The following is a 15,549-nucleotide window of genomic DNA, read 5'->3' on the forward strand; positions in this document are numbered from 1 at the left end:
GAATTAGTATCATCTTTATAACCGTCGTTATCAACTATTCTTATGGCTCTCTTATGTATTTTGAATAGTGATTTTATTTACATTTGTAAGTATTGCCCAAGACCTCTGCACAGTAATGTAAATGTGGTAAAATAAGTGAGCAGTAGAGAATGTGGAGTGATTTGTGGTCCAGAAAGTGCTTTGCTTTGCTCAGAACTGAAATGCTCCCTGATAGTTTGATTTGTATATGTTTTACATGAGCCCTGTTATCTATTTTATTGTCAATTATTACCCCAAGAAATTTGTTTTCATATACTTTTTCAATTTCAAACCCATCTACTTCTATCTGTGCTTGTGTGTTGTTATTACAATTTCCAAATAACACAAATGTAGTTTTACTTAAATTTAATTATGATTTTTTTCTGTCAAACCACAACTTCAATTTGTACATTTTAGTCCTGATCTTCTCCAACACCTCAGGTAAATTACCCTCCAGAATAAAAAAAATATCGTATCATCTGCAAACATTACTAATTCTATCCATCCATCCATCCATCCATCCATCCATCCATTTTCTTCCGCTTTATCCGCTGCAGCGGGTCACGGGGAGCTGAATCGGATCCAACACTGACCCCTACAAGACGTAGGAAGTAATGTCCAAGCATGACTTATATTCCCCCAACTTCAGAAATCGTTTTTTGTTACTTAAATAACAAATCAACCAATGTAACACTAAGCCCCTGATCTCATTCCGTTCCCATTTGCTGATAATATGTTATGGTTAACACGAACAAGGCAACATCCAGCGATGCCCCGGAATTCCACCTACTTCTTTTACATCCGGTGCACTCCAGTGCACTGGCGTCGTGCACTGAGTGTTTCCCACCTCACGCCCTATGCCAGCTGAGATAGGCTCCAGCTCCCCGTGAACCGGTACAGCGGATAAAGCGGCAGAAAACAAATGAATGAGTGAATGTTATGGTTAATTGTGTCAAATGCCTTTTTAAGATGTATGGATACCCCAACTGAATGTAGTTTATGATCTATTATGTTGGTGATCTCCTCGATTGATTCTGTTAATGGTGGTGTTCATCTGTTTGCTCTGAATCTATAATGTCGGTTGGAAAGTAGCTTATATTTGGTAATGACACTATCTAATCTGTTGTTGAATAGTTTTTCTAAGATATTCAAAAATTGTCGTAGTAGAGAAAGAGGCCTGTATTTGTGCAGTGGTGTCTACCCCGATTTATACAGCGACACAACTTTATCTATTTTTATTTTTTGAGAAAATGCACCAGTTTGGAATGAAACGTTACAGATGTTTGTTAGAGGTTGTGAAATCCTCTCAGTTACGTTTTTTTTTTTACATTTTCCTATCAATTTCATTTGAAACAGATGTTCTACATTTATATTTATTTACAATTTATTTTATTTCCTTTTCTTGCGCTATTGTGAGGAACATCCAACTTTCTCTATATAACATTATGATTGCATTCCTCATATGACAAAGTATCAGGATTTTTTTTTTTTTTGCCAGATTTGGTCCAACATTTACAAAATAATTATTGAAATTGTTTACCACATTACTGTATTTATGTTGTCCCTTCTGCTGCTATCAATAAAATATTGAGGGTAGCTCTGTTGTTTAAAACCCTTGGGAACCGATTAAAATGGCTATACCGCTTACCCGTTTGGTCACAAAAAGGCCGTTTCATAAAAGTGTAAAAAAAATGTAATACAGATTTTTTTTTTTCTTTCAATGCGTCTGATCTTTTCCATTACTTCAACCCTATCCATAGATATAAAGTTTATCATATTTATTATTATTATTATATATGTTTATGTGCATTTTTTTTATTGTGTGCGCCTTATAATTTGGTGCGCCTTATATATGAAATAAATTATAAAACAAACACATTATTGAGGGTGCGCCTTATAGTGCAGAAAATACTGTGTGTGTGTGTGTGTGTGTATGTATGTATTTATATATATATATATATATATATATATATATATATATATATATATATATATATATATATATATATATATATATTCACTTATTCGTGCTTCAAGATTTGCGGCTTCTTCTAATTATATGTAAATGCAAATTTCCCAAATCGGCGAGAGGCGACACAGCGCGGGCAGTGTAAGTTTCAGCCCATCGAGGACAAGGGAGAAAATAAGAAACAAGTGTCTCCCATGAACTGTAGTCACGTGAAACCATATGCGCATGTCATTGGCTGACAGCATCTGTCTGTGGACTGTTTTCTGAGACTCACGGTTCCTCCTGCAAGTTTACTTTTGCTTTGTGGAGTTTTGTCACTATGAAACCCTTGCAAAAATGTTTTAAACATGTAGGAAAAGGTAATACAGACATAAGGTGGTTTAATATTAGTATGGGGAGGGTTCATAAAGGTTTAAATTATACGTAAATAACAAAATATATTTGGTCGCAATATCTCGAATTTTCACCTTTTGCAGGTGGTCCTGGAAAACATTAACCGCGAGTGTTGAGGGAATACTGTAAAATTTTACTATAATATTCTTTCCTACATATATGTATAACATTAATTAGCTAATTTTTATATTTTTTATATTTATCTTCGGCTTCTTTAGTTGGCTGTTTCATGAATTTTCTATGTAGTTGTTTGGGTTTTTTTTCTTTTTTACAGGCATTATAAACCATGGTTGATTCCTATCCTCCCGTTTTTTGTAATATCGTTTTACTGGACAAGTTTTGTCATACAATGATGTAGAGGGTTGGAAATAGAATTTTGAAAAGTTAAAAGTTAGTTAAAAGTTACCCCCCTATTATTTTTTTTAATTAATTTTCATTAAGTCTATTACAAAGGGTTTCCATTTTTGAGGCATTCCATTTATGTTCACTTAATGTAACAATCGTTTGCTTTGCTTTTACATTGGTATTATGGTTTCAGTGTGGTTGCTATTTGGCACCCAAGCCACTAGAGGGAGCCTACGGGTTTGGAGATCATTATATGCTCCGTTCCTGCTGAGATTCCTCAGAATAAATCCAGCAGTGAACGGAGCAACATAAACAGAGCCTGTGTGTTGTTTTTTCTAATTTTTACAGGTTAGTAAAACTAAATATAATGATCAAAATGTGTCATGGTTCTGCAGTTATGTGTTCTGGAAGCATTATACATTATTATGCATCATTCTAGGATGTCGGGATGTGTGAGGGACACATACGGTTGTGAGCTGAGCCTGTTAAAGAAACCATTGGCTCCCTCTAAGCTACCTGATGGTTGCCTTTGTCTCCCTTTGCAACTTGTGATCTGCTTCATCTATGGTTTTATTCTAGAGTTTGGCCTCCAGCTTCCTCTTGTAGCTTCCTCTTGTTTCTCTCTGAGTTTGTGCTGCACTCTCCTCAGTTCTCCTTGGTTACCAGACCTAAAAACCCTCGTCTTATTTTTTAAGGAGTGCCTTCAGGTTGCAGGTAATCCATGGCTTGTTATAAGGAAAGCAGTGTACAGTCCAGGTTGGTATGGTGGTGTGTTTACAAAACCTGATGAATACTATGATGCAGTCTATCAAGTTGTTGATGTAACACCATGTGATTCACAGAGAACATCCCAGGCCGTAGTATCGATGCAGTTCTGCAGTGCGATGTAGTTTTCTTTTAAGGATAGTTGGTCCTTCTTTGTTAAATTCATTTCAGTTTATTTAGCACAACCATCTTGTCCCTTCCTCCATAATACCTCCTGCTCCTGGTAACATTTTACTTGAAGAATAAACTGCCACTCTTTGTGCACAATTATTTTGACTCTTTCAATGCATTGATTGTCGTATTATTGTCACTGTGGGGAGAGGCAGCTTTTGCACACTCATCTTAGTTGTGTTCCACAGAATGTTATCTTTCGGCAGTAGCAATAATTTCAGGTTGTAAGGTACAGTGCTAAGATCCTGTACCTCTTCCCTTTTCCCAAGTGTTGAAAAAATGTTGTTTCACACTGTATGTAGCTCTGACCCCATGACAAATTTCAGATTGTTCTTTGGATATAAGCCAGGGTCTATACAAATCAATTACCTGAGTATTTAGATAACTCTGTGTTGAATACAGTCATGAGGACTTGTGGGAAAAGCTTGAAGATTTCTGCCTTTCATTCAAGAGGCTTCTTCAAATGTCTTCAAGCTGTTCCTACAAGTTCAATTGATTTTATTCAAGCCATTGATCTACCATGACCCAGATGACTGAGAATCTTCACAAATACATTAAATTACATTATGGTGTGACATTTTTGCGATATTGCATACAGTTATGCTCAAAATAATAGCAGGTGAGTAAATGTCAAACTTAGTCAAATAAATTGCACTTTAATGAACACAAATGCATTGGAGACATTGTACATTCTATTTCAAAGCAAGAAAATTGGAAAAAGTAATTAAATTTTATAATATTTCACAGGAAGTCAAGTAATGTTCAAAAAATAGCAGTGGTGAGTTCAGTTAGGTAGAGTGTTGATTATGTGGGGAAAAGAAGGTGTTAACAGGTAGTTCTTATGTAAGGATAAAGGCAACTGATATTGCATTTTCTAGCTGTACATTTGTCCTGAAAAGCCGAGTAAAATTGGTCGTTTTTTTAATTAAGAAATGGATGAAAGGGGGGAAAACCTATAAAGAAGTGGATAAACTTATAGGCTGTTCAGCTAAAATGATATCAAGCGCTTTAAAACGGCAGCCAAAAAGAAAAGCAACTTCTTGGATCAATCGGAGAATAACCAAACTGGCAAAGGCTCAGTCAATGACCAGCTCCAGGAGGATCAGAGAAGATCTAAGGTTATACTTTAACAATCAGATGATGTTTATGTGAAGCCAGGCTAAGAGCAAGTAGCCTCTGCAAAGTCCCATTGGTTAAAAACAGACATCTGCTGAAGTGGTTACAATTGCCAAAGAACACATTGACTGGCCTGAAAGGAAATGGTGCAATATTTTGTGGAATGATGAGAGTCAGAATTTGTTTTTAGGTCTAAGGGCCAACGACCTGCAAACGCTGAATTCAAGCTACAGTACTCTGTGAAGGTGGCTAAGCATGATGGTACTAGCATCGTGATATGTGGGAGCTTTTTCATACTATTGAGTTGGTCCTATTTATTGCATACAAGGGATCATGGATCAGTTGGAGTCCATGAGAATACTGGAAGAAGTCATGTTGCTGTATGCTGAAGAGAAAATGCCCTTGAAATGAATATTTCAACAAGATAATGACCCCAAACACACCTGCAAACGAGCAAAATCATGGTTCCAGACAAACAGCATCCAACTAATCCACAATCAGCACAATCCCTGGACCTAAATCCCATAAAAAACTTGTGGGCTGTCATAAAAAATGCTGTTAGTGAGGCAAAACCAAGAAACGCAGAGGAATTGTGGAACGTAGTATAATTGACCTCGGCTGCAACACATGTTGACCGTTGCCAGAAGTTGGTCAACTCCATGTACCACAGGAGTTATAAGAAACCATGGTTATGCAACAAAATATTAGTGTAGTAAGTTAATTGTTCAAGAATTTCTTAGTTCATACGGTATAATTTTGAGCTTCCACAGACAGATGTCAACACTGCTACTTTTTTGAACAATACATTTTTTGACTGTGAAATATTATGAAATTTAATTACTTTTTCCAATTTTCTTGCTTTGAAATAGAATGTAAAGTGTTCCCAATGCTTTTGTGTTCATTAAAGTACAATTTATTTGACAAATTTTGGCCTTTATTCACCTTTATAAAGACATTGTTATTTTTTGAGCATAACTGTATATTCAATATGTCCTGGTATTGGAAAACTCAATCTTATTATATACCCCGAAAATTATAAATCACAATAATGCGAGTGTGTGTTTTATAATCTGTACATTACACAACACCCTCTGTCCTTTGGACAGGGTACATACTCACAATATGTGTGTCTTAACTAACCAGGACTGAGGCCCAGTTCTCGAAGAAGTCCGGGGTTACAGGTACAAAACCTGTGGCTGAACTTGGTGATGAGGGTTTCCAGATATTCACCCCTATATATTCACTTATTCGTGCTTCAAGATTTGCGGCTTCTTCTAATTATATGTAAATGCAAATTTCCCAAATCGGCGAGAGGCGACACAGTGTAAGTTTCATCCCATCGAGGACAAGGGAGAAAATAAGAAACAAGTGTCTCCCATGAACTGTAGTCACGTGAAACCATATGCGCATGTCATTGGCTGACAGCATCTGTCTGTGGACTGTTTTCTGAGACTCACGGTTCCTCCTGCAAGTTTACTTTTGCTTTGTGGAGTTTTGTCACTGTGAAACCCTTGCAAAAATGTTTTAAACATGTAGGAAAAGGTAATACAGACATAAGGTGGTTTAATATTAGTATGGGGAGGGTTCATAAATGTTTAAATTATACGTAAATAACAAAATATATTTGGTCGCAATATCTCGAATTTTCACCTTTTGCAGGTGGTCCTGGAAAACATTAACCGCGAGTGTCGAGGGAATACTGTAAAATTTTACTATAATATTCTTTCCTACATATATGTATAATATTAATTAGCTAATTTTTATATTTTTTATATTTATCTTCGGCTTCTTTAGTTGGCTGTTTCATGAATTTTCTATGTAGTTGTTTGGGGTTTTTTTCTTTTTTACAGGCATTATAAACCATGGTTGATTCCTATCCTCCCGTTTTTTGTAATATCGTTTTACTGGACAAGTTTTGTCATACAATGATGTGTGTCATACAATTTTGAAAAGTTAAAAGTTAGTTAAAAGTTACCCCCTATTATTTTTTTTAATTAATTTTCATTAAGTCTATTACAAAGGGTTTCCATTTTTGAGGCATTCCATTTATGTTCACTTAATGTAACAATCGTTTGCTTTGCTTTTACATTGGTACAGGTAGTCGCCGACTTACGACCGCGATTGGGACCGACAGATCGGTCGTAACTCGACTTGGTCGTAAATCGACTCTTAAGTAAAAATTCAATCCAGCAGCGCTGGTTCTTGGCTGGGGGTCGTCCGGATCGGCAGCTGGGGCAGCTGACGATCCGGACAGCTGGTGGGAGCGGGACACGATCTTTTCATAATCATTGTGAGCTTTGTCTGAATTGTTCGTTTCTTTTTCTCCTCATAAATTTCACAATATGGACGGAAAGCGTCGTTTGCCATCCGTTCAATCCTTGCAAATGTTTCTATGTTCTATGTGCATTTCTTCAAAGTGTGCACGGAGTTTATTTAACAGGGAAAGCCTTCTGACAAGCCTTTGGTGGTGAACATTTTTTGTTTCCACCTCTTCTTTCTCTGCTTCTCTTCTCTCTTCTTCCACTCTTTCTTCTTCCAGCGCAATCAGTTCTTCATACAGCGTGATCATTCGTGAGTTCTCCAAGGAGAGGTTTTTTGCCAGTTTCACTATTTTCTCTCGAATCTGATCAAGTTCTTCGTCACTTTCAAATCCAGCAGAAGATTTCACGTAACGCTTGACAGTTTTTTTTTTTTTTTTTATTCACCCCTCTCCTCCGGTGCATGGATGTGTCTGAAGAAATCTCGCAGAGCATTGGGGAGAAACTGGTTACTGAAGTTATGGAGGGTCACTAACTCATCCAGGACATCTCGTCTGCACACATAAATGTGTAAAATCAGACAAAATTAATATTCCTACACAAGAAATGAAAGTTGGTAATTATAGGATGCGGGTTTCAAATACAGTATTTTCTACACCATAAGGTGCACGTACAAGCCTTTAATTTTCTCAAAAATTGACGCTGCGCCTTTTAACTCCAAGTGCCTTATGTGTGAATTGAGTTCCAAAATCCTTAAAAATGTTGTGCGATTTCAGTTTGCACTTAGCTAGATTGACTGTTGGACCATTCCCTGCCGACATGGGGACATAATACCTCACTACATACAGTACACTGGCAGCGATAAACTAATTAGAGGACATTACGTAATACTATGTATAATATGTATGGTTACCTCTGCCATGCCCCTAGAAAGTGTGTCTGCTCTACCACTGGTACTCTGCAAAACAACACCTGTTTGGCTAAGGACCCATCAAAAATGGTGACAGCAAAGTGACACGCTTACGAGCTATAACTCAGTGTACAGACTCAGTTAAACAGTTGTGAATGGGTATAGAGCAGCCGCGAGAGTCATGGCTTTTCCACGCTTCCCCGTCTCAGTTAATCTGCCACTCCATGTGTGCTCATATCGCAGCCACTGTGAAAAACCAAGCGAAGCAAATTAATTTGTCGCTTGCCATCATCCCTTGAGGATTAACAAAACACCTCCAACCGCTGGACATTGGTGTAAACAGAGCATCCAAGGTGAAATTGTGAGTGTTGATATCAGGGTGTTAATTTAATGGTAAATGCGCCCCTTTATGTTAGGCTCATAAAACTGACTTCAACATCCTAACCTCACCGCTGGAACCGGCGTATTTCATGGCAAAATTGCCCAGCTGTTGAATTCGGATACAGAAGACGAGGACTTTGATGGATTTTTGACAAAAGATCAATCAAAAAAATATGTGAGTGTATTTTTAAATACATAGTAGAATAAAGTTCAAGCAAAATCACTGTTTTGCTTCAGTTTGCTTGTTTTGGCATGTGCCCAATAATATTGAGACTGTGCATTACAACTTGGTGCGCCATATGGTGTGGAAAATACGATACTAATAGAAAATGTCAGCAGTAAAAGTATAATTCATCTCATCAAACTCGAAATAAAGACTACTCAACACTTGAAGTTAAAGCATTAAATACTTGCATTTTGAATTTACACATTTTTTCAGGCCACACTGAGTATCCTGTGTGTGTGTGTGTGTGTGTGTGTGTGTGTGTGTGTGTGTGTGTGTGTGTGTGTGTGTGTGTGTGTGTGTGTGTGTGTGTGTGTGTGTGTGTGTGTGTGTTGAGTCTTCTGGTGTAGAAAATGAACTTAGCCAGCTCGGCTGCATTATCCACTAGTATGCCTTTAGACATAAAATAAGTGATACCCTATACACATGGAGACACACACACACACATAGAAAGGGGGAGAGAGAGAGAGTTTACTTTTTAAATGATATTGACAACAGAAACCACACAAATGACTCGAAAGTTTGATCAAAAGCTTACACACAGTACCTATGAGATTTTGGCCTGATGACATGCACAGAAGGTGACACAAATGGGTTTGAATGGCTAAAGGTAACCATCCATACCTTTGATTTGTGTGCAAAAACTTAACTGAATTCATGGGCACATCGCAAACACTCTACCTCTCACTATATATTTGAATACTTACAGCCCCTTGTGTTAGCATGCAAATATATGTACAGACCCATGTTCAGGGGCCTGTTCGTATATCTGTGTGGAAAAATAATTTACCCATGGTGAAATTATTTTTCACCTAGGGAAAAAAAATAGAAATTTAGACTTTCTTTGTTGTTGCAAAGAAAACATAACTGAATTTTATTCTCCAAAATAATCACGTGAATCACGAGTGACAGTTAAGAGTATACAGTGCACGCTCGCACATTCGCGCATCAACACTCGCGACTTCACATCATCATGGATTTTTGGTAGGTAGTCAAGTGATACCGTATGTATATTCTATTGGCTGACAGCATCCGGAAGTGCGCTATGTTCCGTGACTCTCGTAAAGCAACACACTTTCATGAGACCATAAAATGCGTTAAACAGTTGATAAGAGTGTGGGGAAAGGTAATACAGATAGAAGGTAATTTAATATCAGTATGGGGAGGGTTCATAAACGTTTAAATATGCATAAATAATAAGATGAATAGTTTGTTTCTATATGGCAGAATTTGTTATTCGCGTGTGGTTCCTGGAACACATTAACCGTGAGTAACTAGGGCGCTGTACTGTATATTAAAAATAGACATATGTATTTCATTTTTTTATTTTTTTGCAGTACAATGTGCTTATCAGGGGATTCAAGTGATTTCCATCCATCCACTTTCAACCGCTTATCCTGGGCCGGGTTGCAGGGGCAACAGTCTCAGAAGGGATGTCCATACTTCCCTCTCCCCAGACACCTCTTCCAGGTTCTCTGGGGGGATCCTGAGGCATTCCCAGGTCAGCTGAGAGACATAATGCCCTGATTAATTTTGTTTGTAGGACATACTCGCAACAGCTCTCCAGGGAGGTGTCCAGGAGGCATCCGGGACAGATGCCCGAGCCACCTCAGACAGCTTCACTCGAGGTGGAGGGGCAGCAGCTCTACTCCAAGTTCCTCCCTGATGGCTGAGCTTTTCACCCTATCTCTAAGGTTGCGTACTTAGGAAACTAATTTCAGCCGCTTGTATCCGGGATCTTGTCCTTTCGGTCATGACCCAAAGCTCATGACCATAGGTGAGAGCAGGAACGTAGATTGACCGTGAAATGGAGAGCTTCGTCTTGTGACTCAGCTCCTTCTTCACCCCAACAAACCTATACAGCAACCGCACCATTGCGGAAGCTGTACAGATCCATCTGTCAATGTCACGTTCCATCCTTCCCTCACTCGTGAATAAGACTCCAAGATACTTCAACTCCTCCACTTGGGCAAAGACTTTCCACTGACCTGAAGAGGGTACACTACCCTTTTACGGTCAAGAACCATGGTTTCGGTTTTAGAGGTGCTGATCCTCATCCCACTCACGTTACACTCAGCTGTGAACCCTCCCAGTGCACGCTGAAGGTCCAGTAGGACAACATTGTCCACAAAAAGGAGGCAGTCGTTGGACAGGCGAGGTTCAGGTTTACCGGCACAGAGAGACAAGGCAGAATCTGTGGACGAAGGGCGGGTAGGTTAGCTGGGAGGCAGACGAGAGGCAGAGTCCAGGGACGAAACAGGTCATGATCGGGCAGGCAATCCAGAGTAGCACGCTGGAGAATAAGACATGGGTCAAATACAATCTGGCAGAGACTGAGTGTGAGACGTGGGTTTAAATACCGGACTGATTGCAGATGGGCTGTAGGTGTGGGTGATCAGCGGGAGGTGTAGTCAGGCTGGGAGGGAGATGAAATCCTTTGGTCCCCAAACTGGACTCCCTCCGGATCCTGGCTGCGTCTAGAAATTCTTTCCATAAAGATTATGAACAAAACCGGTAATAGAGGGCAGCCCTACTGAAGTCCAACATGCACATGGAACAGGTCTGACTTACTGTCGGCAATGCAAACCAAACCCTGGGTTCGGACAAACAGGGACCAGACAACCCTCACCCTTGCATAATTGCTGCAATTACAAATGCCAAAATTCCCAAGTGCAACCCCCTTTTTATTATCAAACATGACATGAAGCACTTTTCTGAGCGAGGTTTTCTATATGAATTATTCTATTATGATTGGGAAAAAATTGATCTCGTTGATGACGTTGAAAATGCTTGGAAACTTTTTTATGATTGGTTCTCCAATATTGTACTTAAACACGCACCTGTAAGGAGATTTAGAGTAAAAGGTCGAGATAATGCTTGGTTCTCCGCCGACCTTACAAAGTTACTCCGCGTGAGAAATCAGGCTTGGGCAAAGGCTAGAAAAACAGGAACAGAGGCAGATTGGCTTTATTTTAGGCAACTACGCAATTGTTTTACTTCATTTATTAGACGAGCCAAATCTATATTTTATTTGTCTGCAACAACCGATAATTTAAATAACCTTGAAATTTCTAGAAAGTTATTAAATCCATTTCATCTACTGCTCCTCGTAATGAATTGCCCCCTTGCATTATTAAGGACAAAGTATCTATCTCTGAAAGGTCTGTCATACTCAAATGTTTTAATGAACATTTCATCGCCTCAGGTTTTCTGTTCAACCAGTCCCCACCCTTAAAACACTCGCCTTCCTCGGATATGACAGATGAGTTTATTTTTAATGGTCAGTCCTTCCATTTTGTTCCTATTTCTGTGGATGAAGTTCGTAGAGCTCTCCTTTCACTGGACACTAATAAACCTGCAGGTCCAGACAATTTGGAACCATAATTTTTAAAACTTGCAGCTGATTTTATTGCAAAACCTTTAACAAGCATTTTTAACCTCACTCTCACTCAAAATGTCATCCCAAAAGTGTGGATATCTGCCCATGTACTACCGCTATTAAAAGGAGGGGACCCTACTTCACTCAACAATCATAGACCTATTTTCTATCTGCTCTGTCGAAGGTTCTTGAAAAGTTGGTAAGTAATCAATTGAAGGACTTCCTGAATGCTAATAACACTCTCTCCCCGTACCAGTCTGGATTCAGAAAACAACATAGTACCATCACAACATCCTTAAAGTTTGTCAATGATATAATTGAGGCATTGGATAATAAGAAATTTTGTGTTGCTCTTTTCATCGATCTTTCAAAGGCCTTCGACATTGTTGACCACCTCATCCTAAAGCAACGGCTGCTCAACATTGGGCTGTCCGAGCAGGCTGTTGGCTGGTTTGAAAATTACCTCTCTGAGAGAAGTCAGTGTGTTAAATATGATAATATTCTCTCTAGTGAATTACATGTCACATCAGGGGTCCCCCAGGGTTCTGTCCTGGGTCCACTTTTATTTACTATTTATGTTAATAACCTGGGTGAAAACATTCCATATACACAGCTTCATTTTTATGCTGACGATACTGTCACTGCAGTGGTGCTTCCCTTGCTCAATCTCTCAAGTATTTGCAGGCTGCTTTTGATACTGTTCAACTACGCCTGCTTGGCTTAAAGCTTGTGTTGAATGCCTCAAAAACTAAAATGATGCTGTTCTCTAACTCCAGGATGAGAGCAGATTATCTTCCTACCATTAAAACCCTGCATGGCAGTCAGATTGACCTAGTGACACAATACAAGTACCTAGGCATTTTAACTGATGAACATTTAACTTTTAGACTACATGTAGAAACTCTACTAAAGAATTTTAAGCTTAAACTAGGCTTTTATTTTAGAATAAAATGCTGTTTTTCCTATGCTGCCAGGAAAAAAAGGTTGAGGCTACGTTCCTCCCTTTGCTTGATTATGGTGAACTGCTATATATGCATGCCCCTGCTCAATGCTTACATCGCCTGGACTCTGTGTACCATGGCTCCTTGAGGTTTGTCACAGGATGCAAAGCTCTCACTCACCATTGCACCCTGTATGCCAAAGTTCAATGGCCTTCCCTGACCATGCGCAGACTTACACATTGGTACAATTTTATTTATAAGTCTATCCTTGGTCTGTGCCCCTCTTACGTTTGTGGGTATATTTTATTTAAAACCAGTAACTATTGTTTGCGCTCCAATGACATCCCTTTATTGACTGTCCCTAAGGTTCGCACTGAACTTGGCAAACAGGCTTTTATGTTTTCTGCTCCTGCAGCCTGGAATCATTTGCAGTCGGAACTACAGTTTCAAAAGCTGATCCTGATCAGGGATTTTAAAAATTTGGTGAAGGGTATGGAGGCAGATTCCATTGGAGTCTGTAACTGCTTTCCTTCTTAGACTTTGATGATTTTTCCCTGTTATTGTATGTTTTATAATGTATCTGTTTAATTTAATTGCTGTAACTGGTGCTGCTGCTGTCTTGGCCAGGGCTCCCTTGCAAAAGAGATTTGTAATCTCAATGGGATTCACCTGGATAAATAAAGGTTAAATTAAATTAAAAATTAAAAAAGGGCCCTGAACCCCATACTCCCGAAGCACTCTCCACAAGATACCATTAGGGACACGATCAAATGCCTTCTCCAGATCCATAAAACATATGTGGACTGGTTGGGCAAACTCCCACAAACCATCACGCACTCGATGGAGAGTGTAGAGCTGGTCCAGTGTTCCGCAACGGGACAAAAACCACATTTTTTCTCATGAATCTGCAGTTTGACTGTTGGTCTAATCCTCCTCTCCATTAACCTGGAATAGACTTTCCCCAGGAAGCTGAGGAGTGTGATCCCCTTATAGTTGGAACACACCTTCTGGTCCAAGCACATCCAGAGACTTGAGGTACTTGGGGCGAATCTCATCCACCCCGGTGCTTTGCCACCAAGGACGTTGGCAGCCACCTTGGTGACCAGCTTGGGTGATGGAAGAGTCAACCTGTGAGACCTCGGGTTCTGCTTTCTCTGTGTAAACCATGGTAGCGGGATTGAGGAAATCCTCAAAGTATTCTTTTCACTGCCCAACAAAATCCTCAGTTGAGGTCAGCAGCTTTCCGCCTCTACTATAAACAGTGTTGGCTATGCACCGCTTTACCCTCTTGAGGCGCTGAATGGTTTGCCAGAATTTCTTAGAGGCTGGCCTATTGTCCTCCTCAATGGCCTCCCGGAACTCCTCCCAGACCCGAGTTTTTGCCTCCATGACTACTCAGGCTGCAGTATGCCTGGCCTGCCTGTACCTGTCAGCTGCCTCCATTGTCCTACAACAAGATTTGATAGGACTCCTTCTTCAGCTTGATGACACTCTTAACTTCCTGTGTCCACCACCGGGTTCGGGAGTTACCGCCACGACAGGCACCGGAGACCTTGCAACCACAACTTCGAGCAGTCACTTTGACAATGGAGGTGGAGAACATGGTCCACTCTGACTCATTATCCCCAGCCTCCTGTGGGATCTGAGAGAAGCTCTCCTGGAGTCTGTCCGAACCCCTGCTCTGTCAGCGGATCCAGCTCACCACCAGGTGGTGATCGGTCGACAGCTCTGCCCCTCTCTTCACCTGAGTGTCCAACATATATGATTGACTTTGTTGTCAAATCATCAGACCTCCAATCATCGACCCTGACCTAGGTTGTCCTGGTGCCATATGCACTTCTGGACATCCCTGTGGTTGAACAAGGTGTTCATTATGGACAAACTGTGATGAGCACAGAAGTCCAATAACAGAATACCACTCATTTACAGAACAGAGAGGCGATTCATCCCAATCACCCCTTTCCAGGTCTTGTTGTCATTGCCCATGTGAGTGTTTAAGTCCCCAAAGAGAAAAATGGATTCCCCAGTCAGAGCACTATTCAGTACCCCTCTCAGGGACTCAAAAAAGGCTGGGTAATCTGTACTGCCGTTTGGCCCGTAGGCCTAAACAACAGTGAGACACCTGTCCCCAACCCGTAGGCACCGGGGTGAACTCAAATATATGATGGCTGAGCTGATGGGCTGGTGTGGGCTATAAGCAAGCCCAAACTAGCCCGTTGCCTCTCACCTTGGGCAACACCAGAAAAGTGGAGAGTCCAGCCCTCTCAAGGGTCTGGGTTCCAGAGCCTAAGCTCTGGGTGGAGATGAGACCGACTACATCTAGTCGATACCTCTCAATCTCCCTCACAACCTCTGGCTCCTTTCCCACCAGCGAGGTGATATTCCATGTTCCTAGAGCTAGACTCTTTGTCTGGGGATTGGGTCGTCGATTGTAAGGGTGATGACTGCCACCCACAATCCACACTGCATCTGTCCCCTATGGTTTCTTCGGCGGGTGGTGAGTCCACCGGAGGTTGAAGGTTCAATTGATTTTACGAGTTTCAAATTTGTGGCGGGTAGACGTAAAGCGGAGTAAAATGACCTAAACCTGATTTTTGTTTTTCATTTGTTTTCATTTTTTTCAAAATATTGGAAAACCAACAAATAATCCAGATTGATTTAACTTGAATGACCTGTAACT

The 15,549-nt window shown here is 40.2% G+C and overlaps 1 protein-coding gene across 1 annotated transcript in view; it reads right to left on the minus strand.

The window, feature by feature from the left end:
• Positions 1-14,258, minus strand: part of fbxo8 (F-box protein 8) — a 39,704-nt gene extending 25,446 nt beyond the window's left edge. The window contains 5 exon segments of the mRNA XM_068322335.1: positions 5,918-6,009; positions 7,458-7,613; positions 8,876-8,967; positions 13,874-14,023; positions 14,154-14,258. Coding sequence (XP_068178436.1) covers positions 5,918-6,009; positions 7,458-7,613; positions 8,876-8,967; positions 13,874-14,023; positions 14,154-14,258 — 595 coding nt within the window.
• Positions 14,259-15,549: the final 1,291 nt, after the last annotated feature.

Source organism: Antennarius striatus, chromosome 8, assembly GCF_040054535.1.
Source record: "Antennarius striatus isolate MH-2024 chromosome 8, ASM4005453v1, whole genome shotgun sequence".
Lineage (NCBI taxonomy): Eukaryota > Metazoa > Chordata > Actinopteri > Lophiiformes > Antennariidae > Antennarius > Antennarius striatus.